The sequence below is a fragment of the Castanea sativa genome, chromosome 6 (genome assembly GCF_040712315.1).
Source record: "Castanea sativa cultivar Marrone di Chiusa Pesio chromosome 6, ASM4071231v1".
NCBI classification, from domain to species: Eukaryota; Viridiplantae; Streptophyta; class Magnoliopsida; order Fagales; family Fagaceae; genus Castanea; species Castanea sativa.
This window is the reverse complement of record NC_134018.1, coordinates 48845150-48861060: the sequence shown is the minus strand read 5'-3', so window position 1 is coordinate 48861060 and position 15911 is coordinate 48845150. Positions and strand designations below refer to the sequence as shown.

At 31.4% G+C, this 15911-nt stretch overlaps 1 protein-coding gene across 1 annotated transcript; it reads right to left on the bottom strand.

The window, feature by feature from the left end:
* Nucleotides 1-12866: 12866 nt before the first annotated feature.
* On the bottom strand, nucleotides 12867-14454 carry LOC142639211 (large ribosomal subunit protein uL29). Its single transcript, XM_075813339.1, has 4 exons — nucleotides 14344-14454; nucleotides 14070-14205; nucleotides 13784-13940; nucleotides 12867-13153 (listed from the first exon to the last, which is right to left on the bottom strand). Exons 1-4 carry the CDS (start codon nucleotides 14345-14347, stop codon nucleotides 13079-13081), a joined length of 372 nt encoding a protein of 123 aa, XP_075669454.1. The 5' UTR covers nucleotides 14348-14454; the 3' UTR covers nucleotides 12867-13078.
* Between the last annotated feature and the right edge of the window lie 1457 nt (nucleotides 14455-15911).

Here is a 15911-nt window from a genome sequence, read left to right as displayed (position 1 = left end):
ATTAGCAGCTATTGAGGAATCGAGAATGATTGTGTCTGAATCTGAGGTTTTTGGGATTTTGTCTCTTGATCTTTGTGAGGGATCAAATGAATTAGTCAAATAGATTGGCGAGAAAGGCATTGATTGATTGATTCGAATGTGTAAATGGCCAAAAGAGATTGAATCGAAGAGTTTTTTTTTTTTTTTTGGGATATGTTCTTCATGTTATTTGTTTGAATGGAGAGAGAGAGAGAGAGAGAGAGAGAGAGACAAATATCACTTTTTGATCTTGTTTTTCTTTCATTTTTGCTCTATTTTTTGTTTTGGAAAAGAGCCATAAAATTTGAACAAAAATACCTATTTATCCCTGATTTTAATAGAGGTGGATTACGGAAAACAAATGGAACATACCATGAATTAAGTGATACTTTTCAAACCACAGGTAGACAAAGTGATTTTCGCTCAAACTACAAGTGGGTTATGTGTAATTACCCTTTTTATTTTAAGATTATAGAAAGTTAATAATAATGAGTTTTTTTATCGGGTGTTTTTAAGACAATTGTTAACAAATCATTTAAGTAAAGTTTTGACACAATTTTTATTGAAAATTAAAAAGGTTGTCAAAATATTAATTACTTTTTTTTCTATAAAATATTTTTAAAAATAGTTTACTAATAAATACACTTAAGACATCAGTTAATATTTTCCAAAATTCTTAAAGAAACTAATCTGAAAATGTAAAAATAACGGAATTTCTTCCAGCCAGTTGCCACACTAGCTCATGGAAGTTGGAACCCCATATGGACAGCAAGCTTTTGCCAAATATCTAGAAAGTTATGGTGCTTTTACTTTTTAGCCGAAAATTTAAAAACACCACTAATTGTGTGGACTCGGTCAATATCTAGAAAGTTACGGCAAATTTGTTGTTACTTGTTCATGATATATATATCATGAACAAAGTAACAACAAATTTGCCGTAGCTACCCTCAAAACACTTATAAAATATATAAACAATTCAAAGAAGAAAAACTTGTCAAAAAAGACAATAAGTTTGTCTTGTTTTTGAAAATTGTGTATTATAACACCTAATTGAATATTTAGTATTCTTTAATAGGTCATGTTAATGAATGCCTTTAGGGAATTGGATAACAATCCATTTTAGCAAAATTTTAATACCACTTTTATGGGAAATGAAAAAAGCTGTCAAAATATTAATTGTTTTATTTCATTTTCCCATAAAAACTTTTTTTAAATGGATTATTAACTAATGTCCTTAGGACATTCGTTAGCACTTTCCTTCTTTAATTTATGCCCTTATGTCATTCATTACACTCTATTTGTTTCGCTGTAAAATGTTTTAAGAAAAATATTTTTAGCATCATATCATTGTAAAATTTGGTCAAAATTGAAAATTGTTATTCTAATGTTTAGGGTTATGGTGGGCCCCATTGACCTTCTGCCTTAGTATCTTCAATCTTGCATGCATGTATTGAATAGGAAAACCTGTCTATCATCTCCATAGCCTGTGCATTTGTCAAATAAAAATAATAATGGATAAATATTTAATTTTTCTGTCTTTTTTGATAATTTAATAGTTAATAGAGAATGATTTAAACTATAGATGTTTTCATTGGAAAAAGAAGAAGAAGATAATAGCAACCAATTAAACGTTTTTGGTTGTTCTAAATTGTAATTGTGGCGGCAAAAGGGTCAAAATATATTCTTGGGCTTTGGGCTTGATCCGAGGGTATAAGCCTGTCCGAGAAGGGTTTTGTGGTAATAGATACACTAGACTTAGAGGCCTACAAGCAAACCATTGCGATGGAAGTTGGAGGAGAATGATCCAAGGAGTGATGTCTCCTCGGCCCTACGAGGTGAAGAATATACTGTGCACCCTAATGCTGATAAGGAAATTCTAGAAGGTCTGGCGGATGATGATGAATTCCACATGAGCATAGAGAGATGGGGTGAATGAGAAATATCTTAGAGAAAGCTGCTACCACCGCATTAAAGACTCTGCACCAACCTCTCTGGCCACATTAATGGGGAAATGACCTCTGAACAGTAGTAATCAGCCTTACAGATATTATTTGAAGATTACAAAAAAGTGATGGATGAGACAAGTATCTAGGTTGGGAATTTGGTCAATACATGGAAGATGGTGAGAAGAAAGAGGATAATATAAAAGAAAAGAAAAGACATTCAAAGGGGGGAGGGGGGAAGAATAAAGAAAAACACTGTACACATTATCTTGAATTGTAATCTATGTTTAAAACAGAGACAATCAATACAAATCATTTTCGGCGTTTGTCCGAGGAGGTTTCTTTGTTACATAAATTTCTTGTTTCGTGTGATTTGTGGGGTAAACCTATCATTCACGCTATCCAATATTCATATAACCTAGATTTAAAGCCCACTCTCTACAAATTTTATTGTATTGAAATTTTTGGGCCGGTTCCCTTCAATCTATTAGGTCTTGGTTCAATTTGTGTCCTTACAGTAACGTTTAAGAATAATTGGAACCGTCATTTATTCACAATTTAAGGTTATATTACAAACAATGATGAGTCTTAGTAATCTTCAAACCAATCAATCTCTAGTATTACAATTTTCCTCAATATTGTGAAACATCCAAACTCCCCTAAATTTCCCAAATAGAAATCTATCTACTCCACTATGATATGCTTTTCAAGTCATGGCTTTAATTTTAAGTCAGATGTCTAATACGGATACCGTAGTGTAAATAGGTGTCACAAGGGTTTTTTCCTTTCAATAGCGTAAAGACCATTCTACAATAACAAAAACTTTGACAATGAAGTTATTACTTGTACGTATTGTTTGCCCATCGTTTTCATTTTTTAATGCTTGGTCTTTGAGGACAAACTAATCTTCCAAGTGGAGATATAGAAAAATAATTTTAAAAATGGTGTTGAAAACCCATTATTTCAGCCACTATATAGGAAATATATTAGGCATAGTGGATAAATTCTGGTTTAATTTGTCAATAGGAGAACTATTTAGACTAAACTACCTGCTAGTATACATTGAACCTTCATATTTCTAGAGTTTTATTTAAAAAAAAAAAATCCAAATTAGCATGACTTCTCAAAAAAAAAAAACTTATTACACCAAGTCATTTCTAAGGTCTAGCATTACCGTTCAAGCTAGAAAGTAGAAACTTCAAAATTCTTTATCATGTGCTTGGAGAATTTACTCTGGCCATTTATAGTTTCTTGACCAAATAAAGCAATTTGTGGCTAGACAGAAAAGTGAAAGGGGGGAAAAAACATTGGTTTTTTTTTTAATGTTGAGAATCAATATTAGTTACTAGGGGGTGATATAACCTGATGATCAGGGCTTTCTAATGATAATTATGTAAACATTTATTAATCACAACTAAAAAAAATATACATCAATTAACTTTAATTGTAGCTTGCAACAAATTTTCCTGAATTTTATGTGTATCAGCTAGATGGTGCATGAAAAAAAATCCATTTTTTGTTATTCTTAGCATAAAAAATGGCAACAATTGACGAGAAATTATTACATTGACCATGTTCATAGACACTAGGAGAGTATTATTATAGTATGCGTGTCTATTAGGACACAACTTAGCTCCAGTGCACTACAGCTGACACGATATAGACACATGTTTGATTTTTGCCACGTATTTATCGTGTTGACTCTAATGCACTGGAGCACTGGAACTAAGTCTTACTCTATTTATTAATACCATCTAAGGACCATAAAATGTATCTAGTGACAATTTGTTGTGTGATTCTTAACAAACTTAATTCTTGGGTTAATTATAATCATCCACTCAAAATTGTAGGCGTATTTGCAACTAATATCCACCCTAAACTTCAGAAATTTACAATGGGAAATTAACACTCTAATTCTATGTTGATTTGTAATGTTTATCCTAGGGTTTAAGTTAGCGTACAAATTAGCAATTTAGTGAAACTATCCACCATAAATTACAAGAGAAATAGAGATGAGCACTAAATTATGAAATAGTTTGCAAGGTACATGCATCCTAAGATATAAAAGCATTTGCAATATACACCACTAATTTGTACTCTACTTTTAGATTATAGATGGATATCACAAATTATTCTCAAATGGGTTATTAATTACAAAAACTAGTTAACCTTAAATTATATTTAGTTTGGCAAATTTGCATAGAGAGAGCAAAATGTTATAGGGGGCTAATTCAGGTCAAGATGACGTCATTCTCAAAAAAAAAAGTCAAGATGACGTGGCAGAAACTTCTAGGCTTATAGTTGAGCATTTTTTTTTTTTTTTTTTTTTTGCATATGGACCAAAATATTATGAAGTTTCTGATTGAATAACTATAATTATAATTACATAACAAGATTATTAATTTTGACAAACAAAGCACACGGAATTAATGTTTGAATAACGAACTAAAGTCTAAATGACTTTAACGTTATTTTCTAAATATTGCCCACAAACACTTCATCATGGCCATCGCTGTCATAGCCAATAAAAAGGTTCAGTACCTTATAGTTGAAATTCATATCATCCACACATGGGTAGAGAATAATAATGACATTTTATATAAATTTCTTGATTACTTTTTTATTTTGTGTTTAAAATCTGTGACCCATCAATTTGTATAATTAATGTAGTAAAAATTGAGATAACCTTAACATCACTTGACTATTACTTTGATCTCGTGTAAAATTAATATTATCCTACAATCCTCAACATATTTTAAAGGCCTGATAATGTCACCTTCTTAATTTGTGTTTGGCTAAAAATTCAAAATTTAAGAGCTATCATTAAACTCATTATAGAGCAATTCATAAAACCATTCATGTATAGTTTTTAAATGAGTTACATGACCCATTAAATATATAAAACACGAGACGAAAAGTATACGTGAATAGTTTTATCAACCGTGTAATAAGTTGAAATTTTTTTCATCCAAACTGGTTTAAAAATAAACTTTTTCCATTTTAAAATGAAGTTTTTGTTTGCTCCTCATTATTTTCCTTCCATCACATTGAATTGTAATTTTTTGCATTAATTACAATCTTCCAAATAATTGGACCAATAAATTAGCTTTGAAGTCCACGAAAAAATACAAATTGTAAGGCCGGTGTTGAATTAGATTTTAGATAAACCTTAGAGGTGGGTATACAAACTTGGCGTTCTGTCTTCCCTTCTATACCATCTGCAATTCTACAAACTTTGAATAAGTAAACAAAACTCAGCAAATTGAAGGTTCGAAGCAACGAAGATGGAATAGACCACGTAAATACAATAGGCATAAATGGAGTAGATGTGACGGGTTCACCTCCTGATTTCATATAATGTGTGACTTGCGGGTTGCGACCACTTCATCACAAAGTCGATTCAACTCTACGCAATTGTGACCACCTCAAAGTTAAAATATGAGATTTAGTCTTGATGAGTCGGAAAAATAACAAAACTAACTATGACATTGAAATGAGCATTATGCCAAAGTGTAACGGATGGAATAAAGATAACAAAGGAGCTATGCACATTGCACATCAAAACACCAGTTTGGAACGCATTAGCCGTTGCACATAAATGTAGAGATTCGTTGCCAATTAAGGCCAACATGACTATAAAAAGAAAACGGAACAAAACCAAAAGGTACACAATTTTCATCTCAAAAACCACTCTCAAGTCGAATTCTCTCACAAGACACTTAAAGTAAATCTTTTTCTAACTTAATTATTGGAGGGTGTTTGACAAACACCACACCGGTGCATTCTTTTGTTTTTATCTTGAATCTTATTGCAGATTACTTTTAAAGACAAATCTAACTCCATCTCCCATTAACACTGATGAGGAACTCAACTACTGATTTTTCATATCATTAAGTCTCATCACTACTCTCAAGTCAACAAATCATACATCACATATGATAAGTTCGTCGTTCCTGTCACCATGATGACATCATTCTTTAGAAGAAGAAAAAATGAATGTAATTAATGAGTTAGAAAGAAAAAATGTCATACAATATTGAAAACTTTTAGTACTAAAGATTTGTGTAAGGACCAAAAATCGTATAACAAACTGACTGCCACAATACGTTTTATGACTAGAGATCTGAATACAATGAATTTGTAGAGAGGGTAACAACAACAAAAGTCCCCCCTTCTGTGTCTCTCCTCTTTTATTTATACCATTTGCCCTTATTATCTCAGCCCTACACCTCTCCATCTACTCAATCCTTATACTGATACATGTCCAATCCTTTGTAGTCGGTAATGGAGAAAAGCTTTAGCTCTGTGTTTTGTACTGTTCAGGTCATGCCTACATTAATGTAGCAGACAAAGCTGGTATTCCCTTATTTAATGCAGCCAGAATGGTTGGTACAGAACATTCAATGCAATGCTCATAGTTATCCAACCCCACCCGAATATTTGCAATATGTCCCATACATCGTCAATCTCTCTTTCATTCCTTACCCGTTCATCCCACTTTGTCCTCGGGTAGGTTCCTTTATTCTCCTCTGCTCATTATACCTTCCAGCCTGTCTCCAGGTCTTCAGTTCTTTGGATCCTCGGGTCTTCGGATCTTCGGGTCCTCACAATTTGTATTAAAAAATGAAAGTCATTAATATGTTAGATACTTTTATTTTCACTGGAACAAATTACAGTTTTTTTAATCATTTCTTGAGATAAATTTTGATTCCCTGAAAGTTTGAGCATCTTGAATTAAAATATCCAATCTTTATTTTATTTTTTTAAGACAGGTAAGCTCATAATTTTTGGAGTTAAAAAGCATAACAAATTATATTTTATAAACTATATTTATAAAAAATTTGAGGGTCCTCCTAAACCTAGTTCTATCAATGTGTGTGTATATGCATACATATGTGTCTGTGACTCTATGGTTCAAGTTAGGCATGGTATAATTTTTAATTATTATTGTAACTTTTAATCAAATTAATATCTTGAAAATGTCAAAAATCTTGTAGCTGAATTGGCACCTCCCTATGCACAAAGTGCTTGAGGGTTTAGGGAGGAAAGAGTTCGAGCTGCAGGGTTAGCAGCATGTTGTAATTATCTCTAAAAAAAAATTAATATCTTGAAAATTATATTGTTAGATTATATATTATCTTCGTGCTAAGGATACATGTCAAATTCTATGACTACTTTATTTACCATATGGTCTATCATAACTCATCTATTTTGTACTTTTTTTTTAATCTATAAAACTAAACTTCTAAGTATTTTTATAGATGAATAGTTCTAGATCTTTGATCATCTTGATATTAAGTGATAATAAAAATTATTGGAAGAGTATGGTATAAAATAATAGATTTCTCAAAATATTGATAAGAGCTACATTAAATTTAAGTTGAATGAAATGTATATCTTGAGATTTTTTAGTGATCCTTGAAAAGGATGAGATGAAAACAGTCAACTATTTCTTGGTTGTAACACACATATACAAAGAAAATAAAATTGTACAAAATCTTAACTTTTAAATATTTTATAGATGAAATTTTAATACTTGAGTATTACTTGCTTTGTATAGAGATTACAAGGGTATGAATTCCTGTAGCGAATTTATCGATAAGAGTTACATGAAGTATAATATAAATCTAAATCATATTCTTAACACCCAAGCCCTAAACATAGGCTCATGCATTAGACCTAAAAATTATTATTGCCCTTATAGAAAATTATAAATTATTGCCAAAAGTTTTGTAGTTCAATTAATACTTTTGGTGTTTCCAATTGATATTCATGGTTCAAATCTTCTCTCCTCTAACTATCAAATTATCAACCCAAAAAAAATATTAGAAGCTAATGTCATAATTTGTGTGATTTTCAATTATTGATGACTTTCTTTATTTTATTTTTGCTGTAGGACATTGGATGGGAACACAACCACAAAGAGTAGAGGACTAAGGGTCTGTTTGGATAGAACTTATTGCTGAAAACTGAAAACTGAAAACTGAAAACACTGTAGCAAAATAATTTTTAAATGTGTAAATAATATCGTGGGACCCATTTTTAATGAAAAAGTGGTTAAAAAGTGATATTTATGGGTCCCATGAACAGTGCAGAATGTACTGTTTACGCAAAAAGTCTAAATTCACGGCTGTGAACAGTACATAACAGTACATCAACAGTGAAAACTGTCTCCTGCTCTCCTCTGAAACGCGTGAAGCAGGAAAAAAAAAAAGAAAAAAAAAGAAGAAAACTTGAAAACGCAAAACTCAGACGTGGAAACGTGAATCCAAACACTCACTAAGTTGGCATGTTGGGTAAGAAAAGAAAAGAAAAAAAAAAAAAAAAAAAAAATATATATATATATATATATAGATAGATATCTCTATATATATCTATAGTTCAAACTAGCCTACAAAATTCAACTTTAGCGTACAATATAAGTATAACCATGGGGTTTAGTCTTCTTTTATATATATATATATATATATATATATATATATATATATATATAAAAGAAGACTAAACCCCATGGTTATACTTATATTGTACGCTAAAGTTTAATTTTGTATGCAATTTTGAACTTTGTAGACTACCTAGAAGATCTAACGGACGCCATAAAAATAGGCCAAAATGGGGTTTTGCCCTTTTCAACAAAAACAAGTAGCAAAATGTCTATATTTTGAAACTATTTAGGTATATGTCCATGTTTTAAACTCGATTTTCTAAAAATTAAGTTTCAATGAAAAACTCGATTTTTAGAAAATCGAATTATACGCAAAAAGCTTTTAAAAAAAAATTACATGGAACTCGAGTTCCATGTAACATTTTGCCAGTAACTCGATTTTCATTAAATCAAGTTTTTCATTGAAACTAGATTTTTAGAAAATTGAGTTTCAAAACAAAGGAATATGGCTAGATAGTTTCAGAACATGAGCATTTTGCTACTTGTTTTTGCTAAAAGGGGCAAAACCCTATTTTCTCCCATAAAAATTCTAACCACAATCAACCAATGAACAAAACAATTGCTTCTTCGCATATCTTGAACATGTCACACCTAGTTTCTTCTTTTTCTTAATTTTTTTTTTCTAAAAAGGATTTAGTTTTGTCAACATATTGTGAACGACTTGTAGCACTCTCCTTTTTCCCTATACCGTGCATGGTCTCTTCTCTTGAACCCCAGCAGAGCTTGATGATAACATCTACATAGAATTAGTTTTTAAGCCCAATCCAACCCATTGAGCCTGAATTACAAACCTATGGTCCACAAAATGTTAATCTTACGTAACATGTGTGAAGTGTCAACTGTGAAGTCCACCAAATGTGCGTGAGACTGTGAGGTGCTTCACGAGCGAAGACTCATGAGAAACTTTCAAAATTCTGACCACTACGGTTAAATAAATTTTTATTAATCACTCTCATTTTGTAATTTTTAGGGGTAATGGCAAAAAAACCATGATACTAAATCACTTTACCTACCCATGATTTAAAAAGTATTATTTTAGGATTCTATAACCCACTTCATCACTTTTTCCGTAAAACATAAAAAACATAACAAAACCATGAAAAGAAGATAAAAATGTTGTATTTGTCAAAAATGTTTTACTTTTTATGAAGAACTATGGGTCCGTTTGGTTGGAATAGTGCAAAAGTAAGAGGATTAAAAATTAGTAGGAAGATAGAAAAGTAAGAAGATAGAAAATATTTAGTTTTTCCTCATATGTGTTTGGTAGGAGGGGTGAAAAAGTGAGAGGGTGGAAAACTTTTTTGTTTGGTTGGAAAGAAAAAAGAAAGGTGGAAAATGTAATTTATATAAATTGACTACTATGTCCTTGTTATGTAATATATAGAAAATAGATATATTTACACTCATTAAATAATATAAAAATTAACACAAATACATATATATTTATATTACTTTTCTTTATTATTATATATGATTTAAAATTTATGGGCAACAAAAATTGATTATGCCTTAACCTGGGAAGACATTTTCAAAAAAAAAAAAAAAAAAAACTTTCCTATATGACCATTGTTACGTGGGAAGATATTTTTTTAAAAAAAGAAACAAAAAATGAATGTCATACGAAACAAAAAAAAAATCAACAAGAAACAATAGATTAATAAAGACAAGAAACAATAAAATGAGGAATATAACGAGGACAAGGCAAAAAAAAAAGAAGAAAAAAAAAAGGGAGAACTTGGAGTTCACATTGCTGTGCTATGAAGATGCTAAGAAAGAGATAAGGATGAAGAGGCAAAAAGTTAATCAGGTCACAGGTATAGTGGGAAAGTGAGAGGGGTAGGTGGGTATAATGAAGGTAAGGATATTTGTGTAATTTATTACTCACATAATCTTTTCTCCTTAGTTTTCCTCCCAAATTGGGAGGACAAAATTATGTGGGCTCGGAGGGATTATTTTCCACCTCATTTTCTGTCTTTTTTGTTTTTTCTCTTGAACCAAACAAGAAAAAATTTCATTTTCTGCCCTATTTTTCTCTACTTCTTTTCCATCCTCCCTGTTTTCAACCCAAATAACTGTTTTTTCCTCTTATTTTCTGTTTTCAAAAACAAATTTCTATTTTTGAAATTAATGGCCTGTTTAGTAATGTTATTTTAGTAATATTGTTTGTATTTTTTAGAAATACATGTGAGTAAAAAAGTGTATAGAAATACGTGTAATGCTGTTTAAAAACTGATAATTTTTGTTTAAGTTCATGTACCAAATACTCCCTAAAAAACTTGTTTGGCAATCCAAAATGGACAAAAAGTAAAAACTATTTTCAAAACTCAATTTGTGAAATAAACTGAAAACATGCAAAAAACTATTTTCAATTTCTAATTTTCAAAAGTCAATGAAAATACGGATTTAATTTAATGAATATGTCTCATTTAATGAGTTAGCTTAATATCAAACTCAGGAATGAAAAATTAAAATTATTTTACTATTCAACTTATTTTTGCTACTACTCATGAACCCCATTGTACTTTTTAATTTTGGTACTATTTATGAATCTTACTGTACTATTTCAACTAACTTTTATCTTTATCTACTATATTTTCAGCAATAAATTTTCAGTTTCAATAAAATAAGAGGTATCCAAACAGACCCTTGATTTACTTCTTCTTTTTTCCCCATATATAGTACATATAAATATAATAACTAAAAGGAATTATCCCTTTACAAACCTATACTATAATTGAATATAATTAAAATTACATTTTTGTTAAAAAAGGTAAAAATTATATTATTGAAATCAATTGAATATAGTGACTTTTATTTATTAATTATATAAATTAGATCGGAAGAAAATAATATATGGGATCAACCCTAACCCTACCTAATTTGTTAAGAAAAAATCCAAAATTTTGGGACTACAACTTTATTGTAATAGTTGTAACTTGTAACACATAAAATTAGATTCTCAAGCATTCTGTGATTAAGAATCAATAACTCTCTATAAATCAAACGATAATTTGATAACATATAGCTTATAAGCAACCATATCAGGTTATGTAAAGTTTTGCAAAATAAAAAAAACTACTTCTTTTACACATTTTAGCCAAAAAAACATCGTAAGTGTAAAATTATGCATTTATGCACAATTGCTACAGTAACCGTCCACATATGCACGTTTACTATAGCATGTGCATTTAATATTTTAATACTTTTTTCTCTCTCCTTATCTCTGTTCCCACCTCACCTCCTCTCCCACTGTATTAGCCAAATTGAAATCCCAAAAAATTATATAGCATGAACATGGTAATGAAAGAAAATTTTCCAAAACAAAGATTAAAGACTTCCCACTGTATTAGCCAAATTGAAATCCCAAAAAATTATATAGTATGAACATGCGAGAAGGTAATGAAAGAAAATTTTCCAAAACAAAGATTAAAGACTTCTTCCTTGGCCATAGACTTCACCTTTTGAACCACAAAACAAAGAGATCCCACCCTTTTCCAGATCACTGTCCACTTCCTCAGGTCAAAAGCATTGGCTTTGGGTGGTGGATTAAAGACTTCCCACTGTATTAGCCAAATTGAAATCCCAAAAAATTATATAGTATGAACATGCGAGAAGGTAATGAAAGAAAATTTTCCAAAACAAAGATTAAAGACTTCTTCCTTGGCCATAGACTTCACCTTTTGAACCACAAAACAAAGAGATCCCACCCTTCTCCAGATCACTGTCCACTTCCTCAGGTCAAAAGCATTGGCTTTGGGTGGTGGTGTTGCAGGTCCGAGTTTGAGTTGCAGATCAGTAGCAGCGTGGGTGACAATGGTGGAGATTTGGGCTGTCTGGTGGCGGTGGCAGGTAATTTAGGATTTCAGTTTGGCTAAAATGGTGGGTTTTGGGTTTTCAGTTTCTGATGTGAAATTTTTTCAGTTTGGCTCAAGAGATGATGGTGAAGTTGCAAATTTGTTTGGAGAGAGAGAGAGAGAGAGAAAGAGAGAGAGAGACCATGAGTGAGAAAATAATAAAAAATGGTAAAAGAATGAATATTTTATTGAATAAATGTGTAGAATAAATAGATCGATGTGAATGTTTTGTAAAAATGGATGTGTAAAATAGAAAAAGTAAAATTTAAATGTGCAAATTTACAAAAATTTTGCATCCACTGTGGATGCTCTTTATTCATTATAACTAGGTCTATAAATAAACGCTAAAGTTCTATGAAACATCCAACACAACGAAATGATTAATATTATGACCTGAAAATAGACATTAAACTAAGCATGAGCATTACTGGTTAGGTTTCAAGTAATGACTCAAAGCTCAGGTATTTCAGAGGTCATGACACTCGTATGTCCATGGCTGGACATTCCTCATTACATGAAATGGTACAATAAGTATTACAAATTTACAACAAAATGAAGGCAGAATTGATAAGGCGTTAAAAATAGCATTAAAATAATACTATGACATTCACGAAAGAAGGATATAAATGCATACTTTTAACTCACACACCAAATAACCTAAAATCTCATTTTTAAGTTTTACAATGTCAAAACAAAAACATAAGATCAAGTCCCACCAATATGAAATTAAGATTAAGTAAACAAATGGCAAAATTTGCAAACCAAATGGATTTATGGTAGCAAGGTAGCAAGATCTCATAAACTAAAGGCCCTACACGCTACACCTTGATAGCATACTTCCTCATGGGGAAATACATCTCCTTCTTCTTCTCCCGTTCAGTCTTCAATGATGCCTATGAAGACAAAAAGAAAGTAAAAGAAATCAGGCAATAGCCAAGCCAGACACTCCAAGCACAAATATAAACATGCTAATTGGACAAGACTATACAAGTACACAAGGCAGAGCCATCACACAACTTATAATCTAAGCAAACCAACAACAAAATATTAATAATCAAAGCTAACAAGAACCCAGAGTCAGTAAACAACTATAGGAATTCCAGACAACCCATTGATTAAAATCGAAAAAAGAAAATTCTTATTAGTAAGCAACTCTTTTTGATGTATGGGCCAGATCCATCTAAGGGCGATGACTTCACCTAAGCTAAACATAAAATTTGTCATCCCAATTCCCAAAATGTTAACCCTTGTTATTTACTCAACAAGCTATGAACAACTAAAAGGTGAAAAAACCTAAACAACATTAGTCCTACAATAATTCACCCAAAATGTTCCAAAACTTTATAGCATTTCCAATTCAACATTTTTCAATTACCCCATATTTAATAACATAAACAAACACACAAAAGACTTAAAAACTATCACAATAGATGAACCAAAATTGGAAATAGCATACCCAATAAATTAAAAAGTAACAAGCATAAAAAAATGCATATATGAATCAAACTCGCAGATAGACATACCTGGCGCTTGGTAAGCCTTCTCCTAATGGCCCTAGTCTTCTTGGGACGCAGATCGAGTGGCAAGTACTTCTTCTTCTTGTAAGCTTCTCTCAGAGCCCCCTTTTGCTTCTGCGAAATCACAGTCAAAACCTGCGCGATCGACAGCCTCACAACCTTTCTGTATAACCAAAAACAAAAACCCAAATCAGATACCAAAAAACCAAAAGCTTGTTTTTTGAAAACACAGAAAAATATAAACCAAATAGAGAGAGAGAGAGAGAGAGAGAGAGAGAGAGAGAGAGAGTACATCTTGGAGAGCTTGTTGGGTGCGCCACCGGTGACCTTGGCGACGCGGAGGAGGGCAAGCTCGGCCTTGAGATCCTTCAGCTGGTTGAGCAGCTCCGCCTTTGTCTTTTGACGCAACTCGTGGACCTTGATTCTCGCTGTGGCATTTTCACAAACACATAGAGATCAATAAACAAAAAACATTTTTTTTTTCATATTCAATTCACGAAAACCATAGAAAGTGGAATCAGAATTGACAAATGCAGAAAAGGGTTATTAGGGTTTTTGGTTTGTACCCATTGCGTCTCTGAGCAACACGCTACGGCGGATGCTTTTTCACTACTAATGAAACCCTAGGAAACTGAGAGAGTGAAAGGGCTAGTTTATATATGATATATATAGATATAGGTTTTAGGATTGGGCTGGTGAATTTTCTAAATTTGGGTTGGGCTCGATTGGGTTTTTTGGAATTTTAGAACTGTTATTTTGGGTCATGGGTTGGGTTCATAACTGGGTTCAAGAGTTGGAAAGGGATATGAATCATTTTGGGCCTAACTGTGGCCTGATGAAGACAATTTTGACCCAATTTTTTAAGGTTTCTTAGGTGTATCTGAAGTTTGGTCCAATTTCAACATTTTCACATTCTCTTTAACTCATAAAACTGAAAAAAATAAAGCCCATCTCGGGCCCATTTCCATCTTTTAGGGAGTCCTATAATTCTCGGATGGGCCTAGTAACAAAATTTTAGTTTTTAATTTTGTTTAAGATTAATAGATTTTTCAAACATTTGGACACCATTAAACTAATAAACTTAGATCAACCCTTGCATATTTCCACATTTCAATCAATGGAGTTCTCAACGGATGGATTGAAATCCTCAAACGATAATATCATCATGGAGTTATGATTGTGTATAATATATTTTAATATCCATTTTAAAATTAAAAATTTTAATTTACCACATTATAAAAGTTTTAACGAAATACCAAATTGGAGATATTAATCTTTTATTTTTAATGTTGATGTTATGATATTTAGTCCTTGTATTTCCAAATAGATTAATAAAATCTTAAGAACTTTATATCGGAGTTATTCTAAGAACTTTAGAAGATTCTAATCTTTATGTATATATTAGGAACAAAATGAAATGTTTTATAGCATAAATGAAATGAAATAAGTGTTTTTGATTTCTATAATATCGTAGACATATCAATAATAGAGAATAGTTGTACTCGAAGTAATAAGGGCAAGATAAATATTAGGACAATTATATCTTTGGAAGAAACAAATTTGTGGCTTCTTGAGAGATCTTAACTTCTTATAATGTTAAATTTAAGTGGCCATCCCTTTCTCCATGTGGGACGAAGCTAGTGCCAAACCACATTGCGTCTTTTCTTTGGATGAGAAAGTCGGTCGTGACAATTATTTCCATGAAAATGAAATGAAGGAAAATAAACTTCCATCAGATTATTATATGGTTTAAGTTAATGGCCATTTGGATTTTTAAATAATATACTACGTTTGACTTCATCTCCATCATCAACAAGTTACTGGATGAGGGCAGCTCTCATTAATGATTTTGCAAGTTGCAATTGTCCTTATATAAGTTGTTTAAGCCGTTAGGCCCACTGCTATCTTCGTTTTTATTGTTATTATTTATACTAATCACTGTTTAGACTTTGACATTGGTGTCAACTTTTTTTTGAGAAGACATTAGTGTCAACTTTTTTTTTTTTTGAACGAGACATTAGTGTCAACTTGGTTATTGCACTTTCTATTCGAATAATTAACTCCCTTAGGCTTGAGGTTTGTGGCAACTGATGCAAATCAAACCATTTGTTAGTATTTCAGCTTAAACTTATTA

Excerpts from the sequence above, each read along its gene's own strand:
- LOC142639211 (XM_075813339.1), bottom strand. Across the intron at positions 13,941-14,069 it reads CCCAACAAGCTCTCCAAGAT|AAAGGTTGTGAGGCTGTCGA; the intron begins GTACTCTCTCTC and ends TTGGTTATACAG. Across the intron at positions 13,154-13,783 it reads GAAGGCTTACCAAGCGCCAG|GCATCATTGAAGACTGAACG; the intron begins GTATGTCTATCT and ends TTGTCTTCATAG.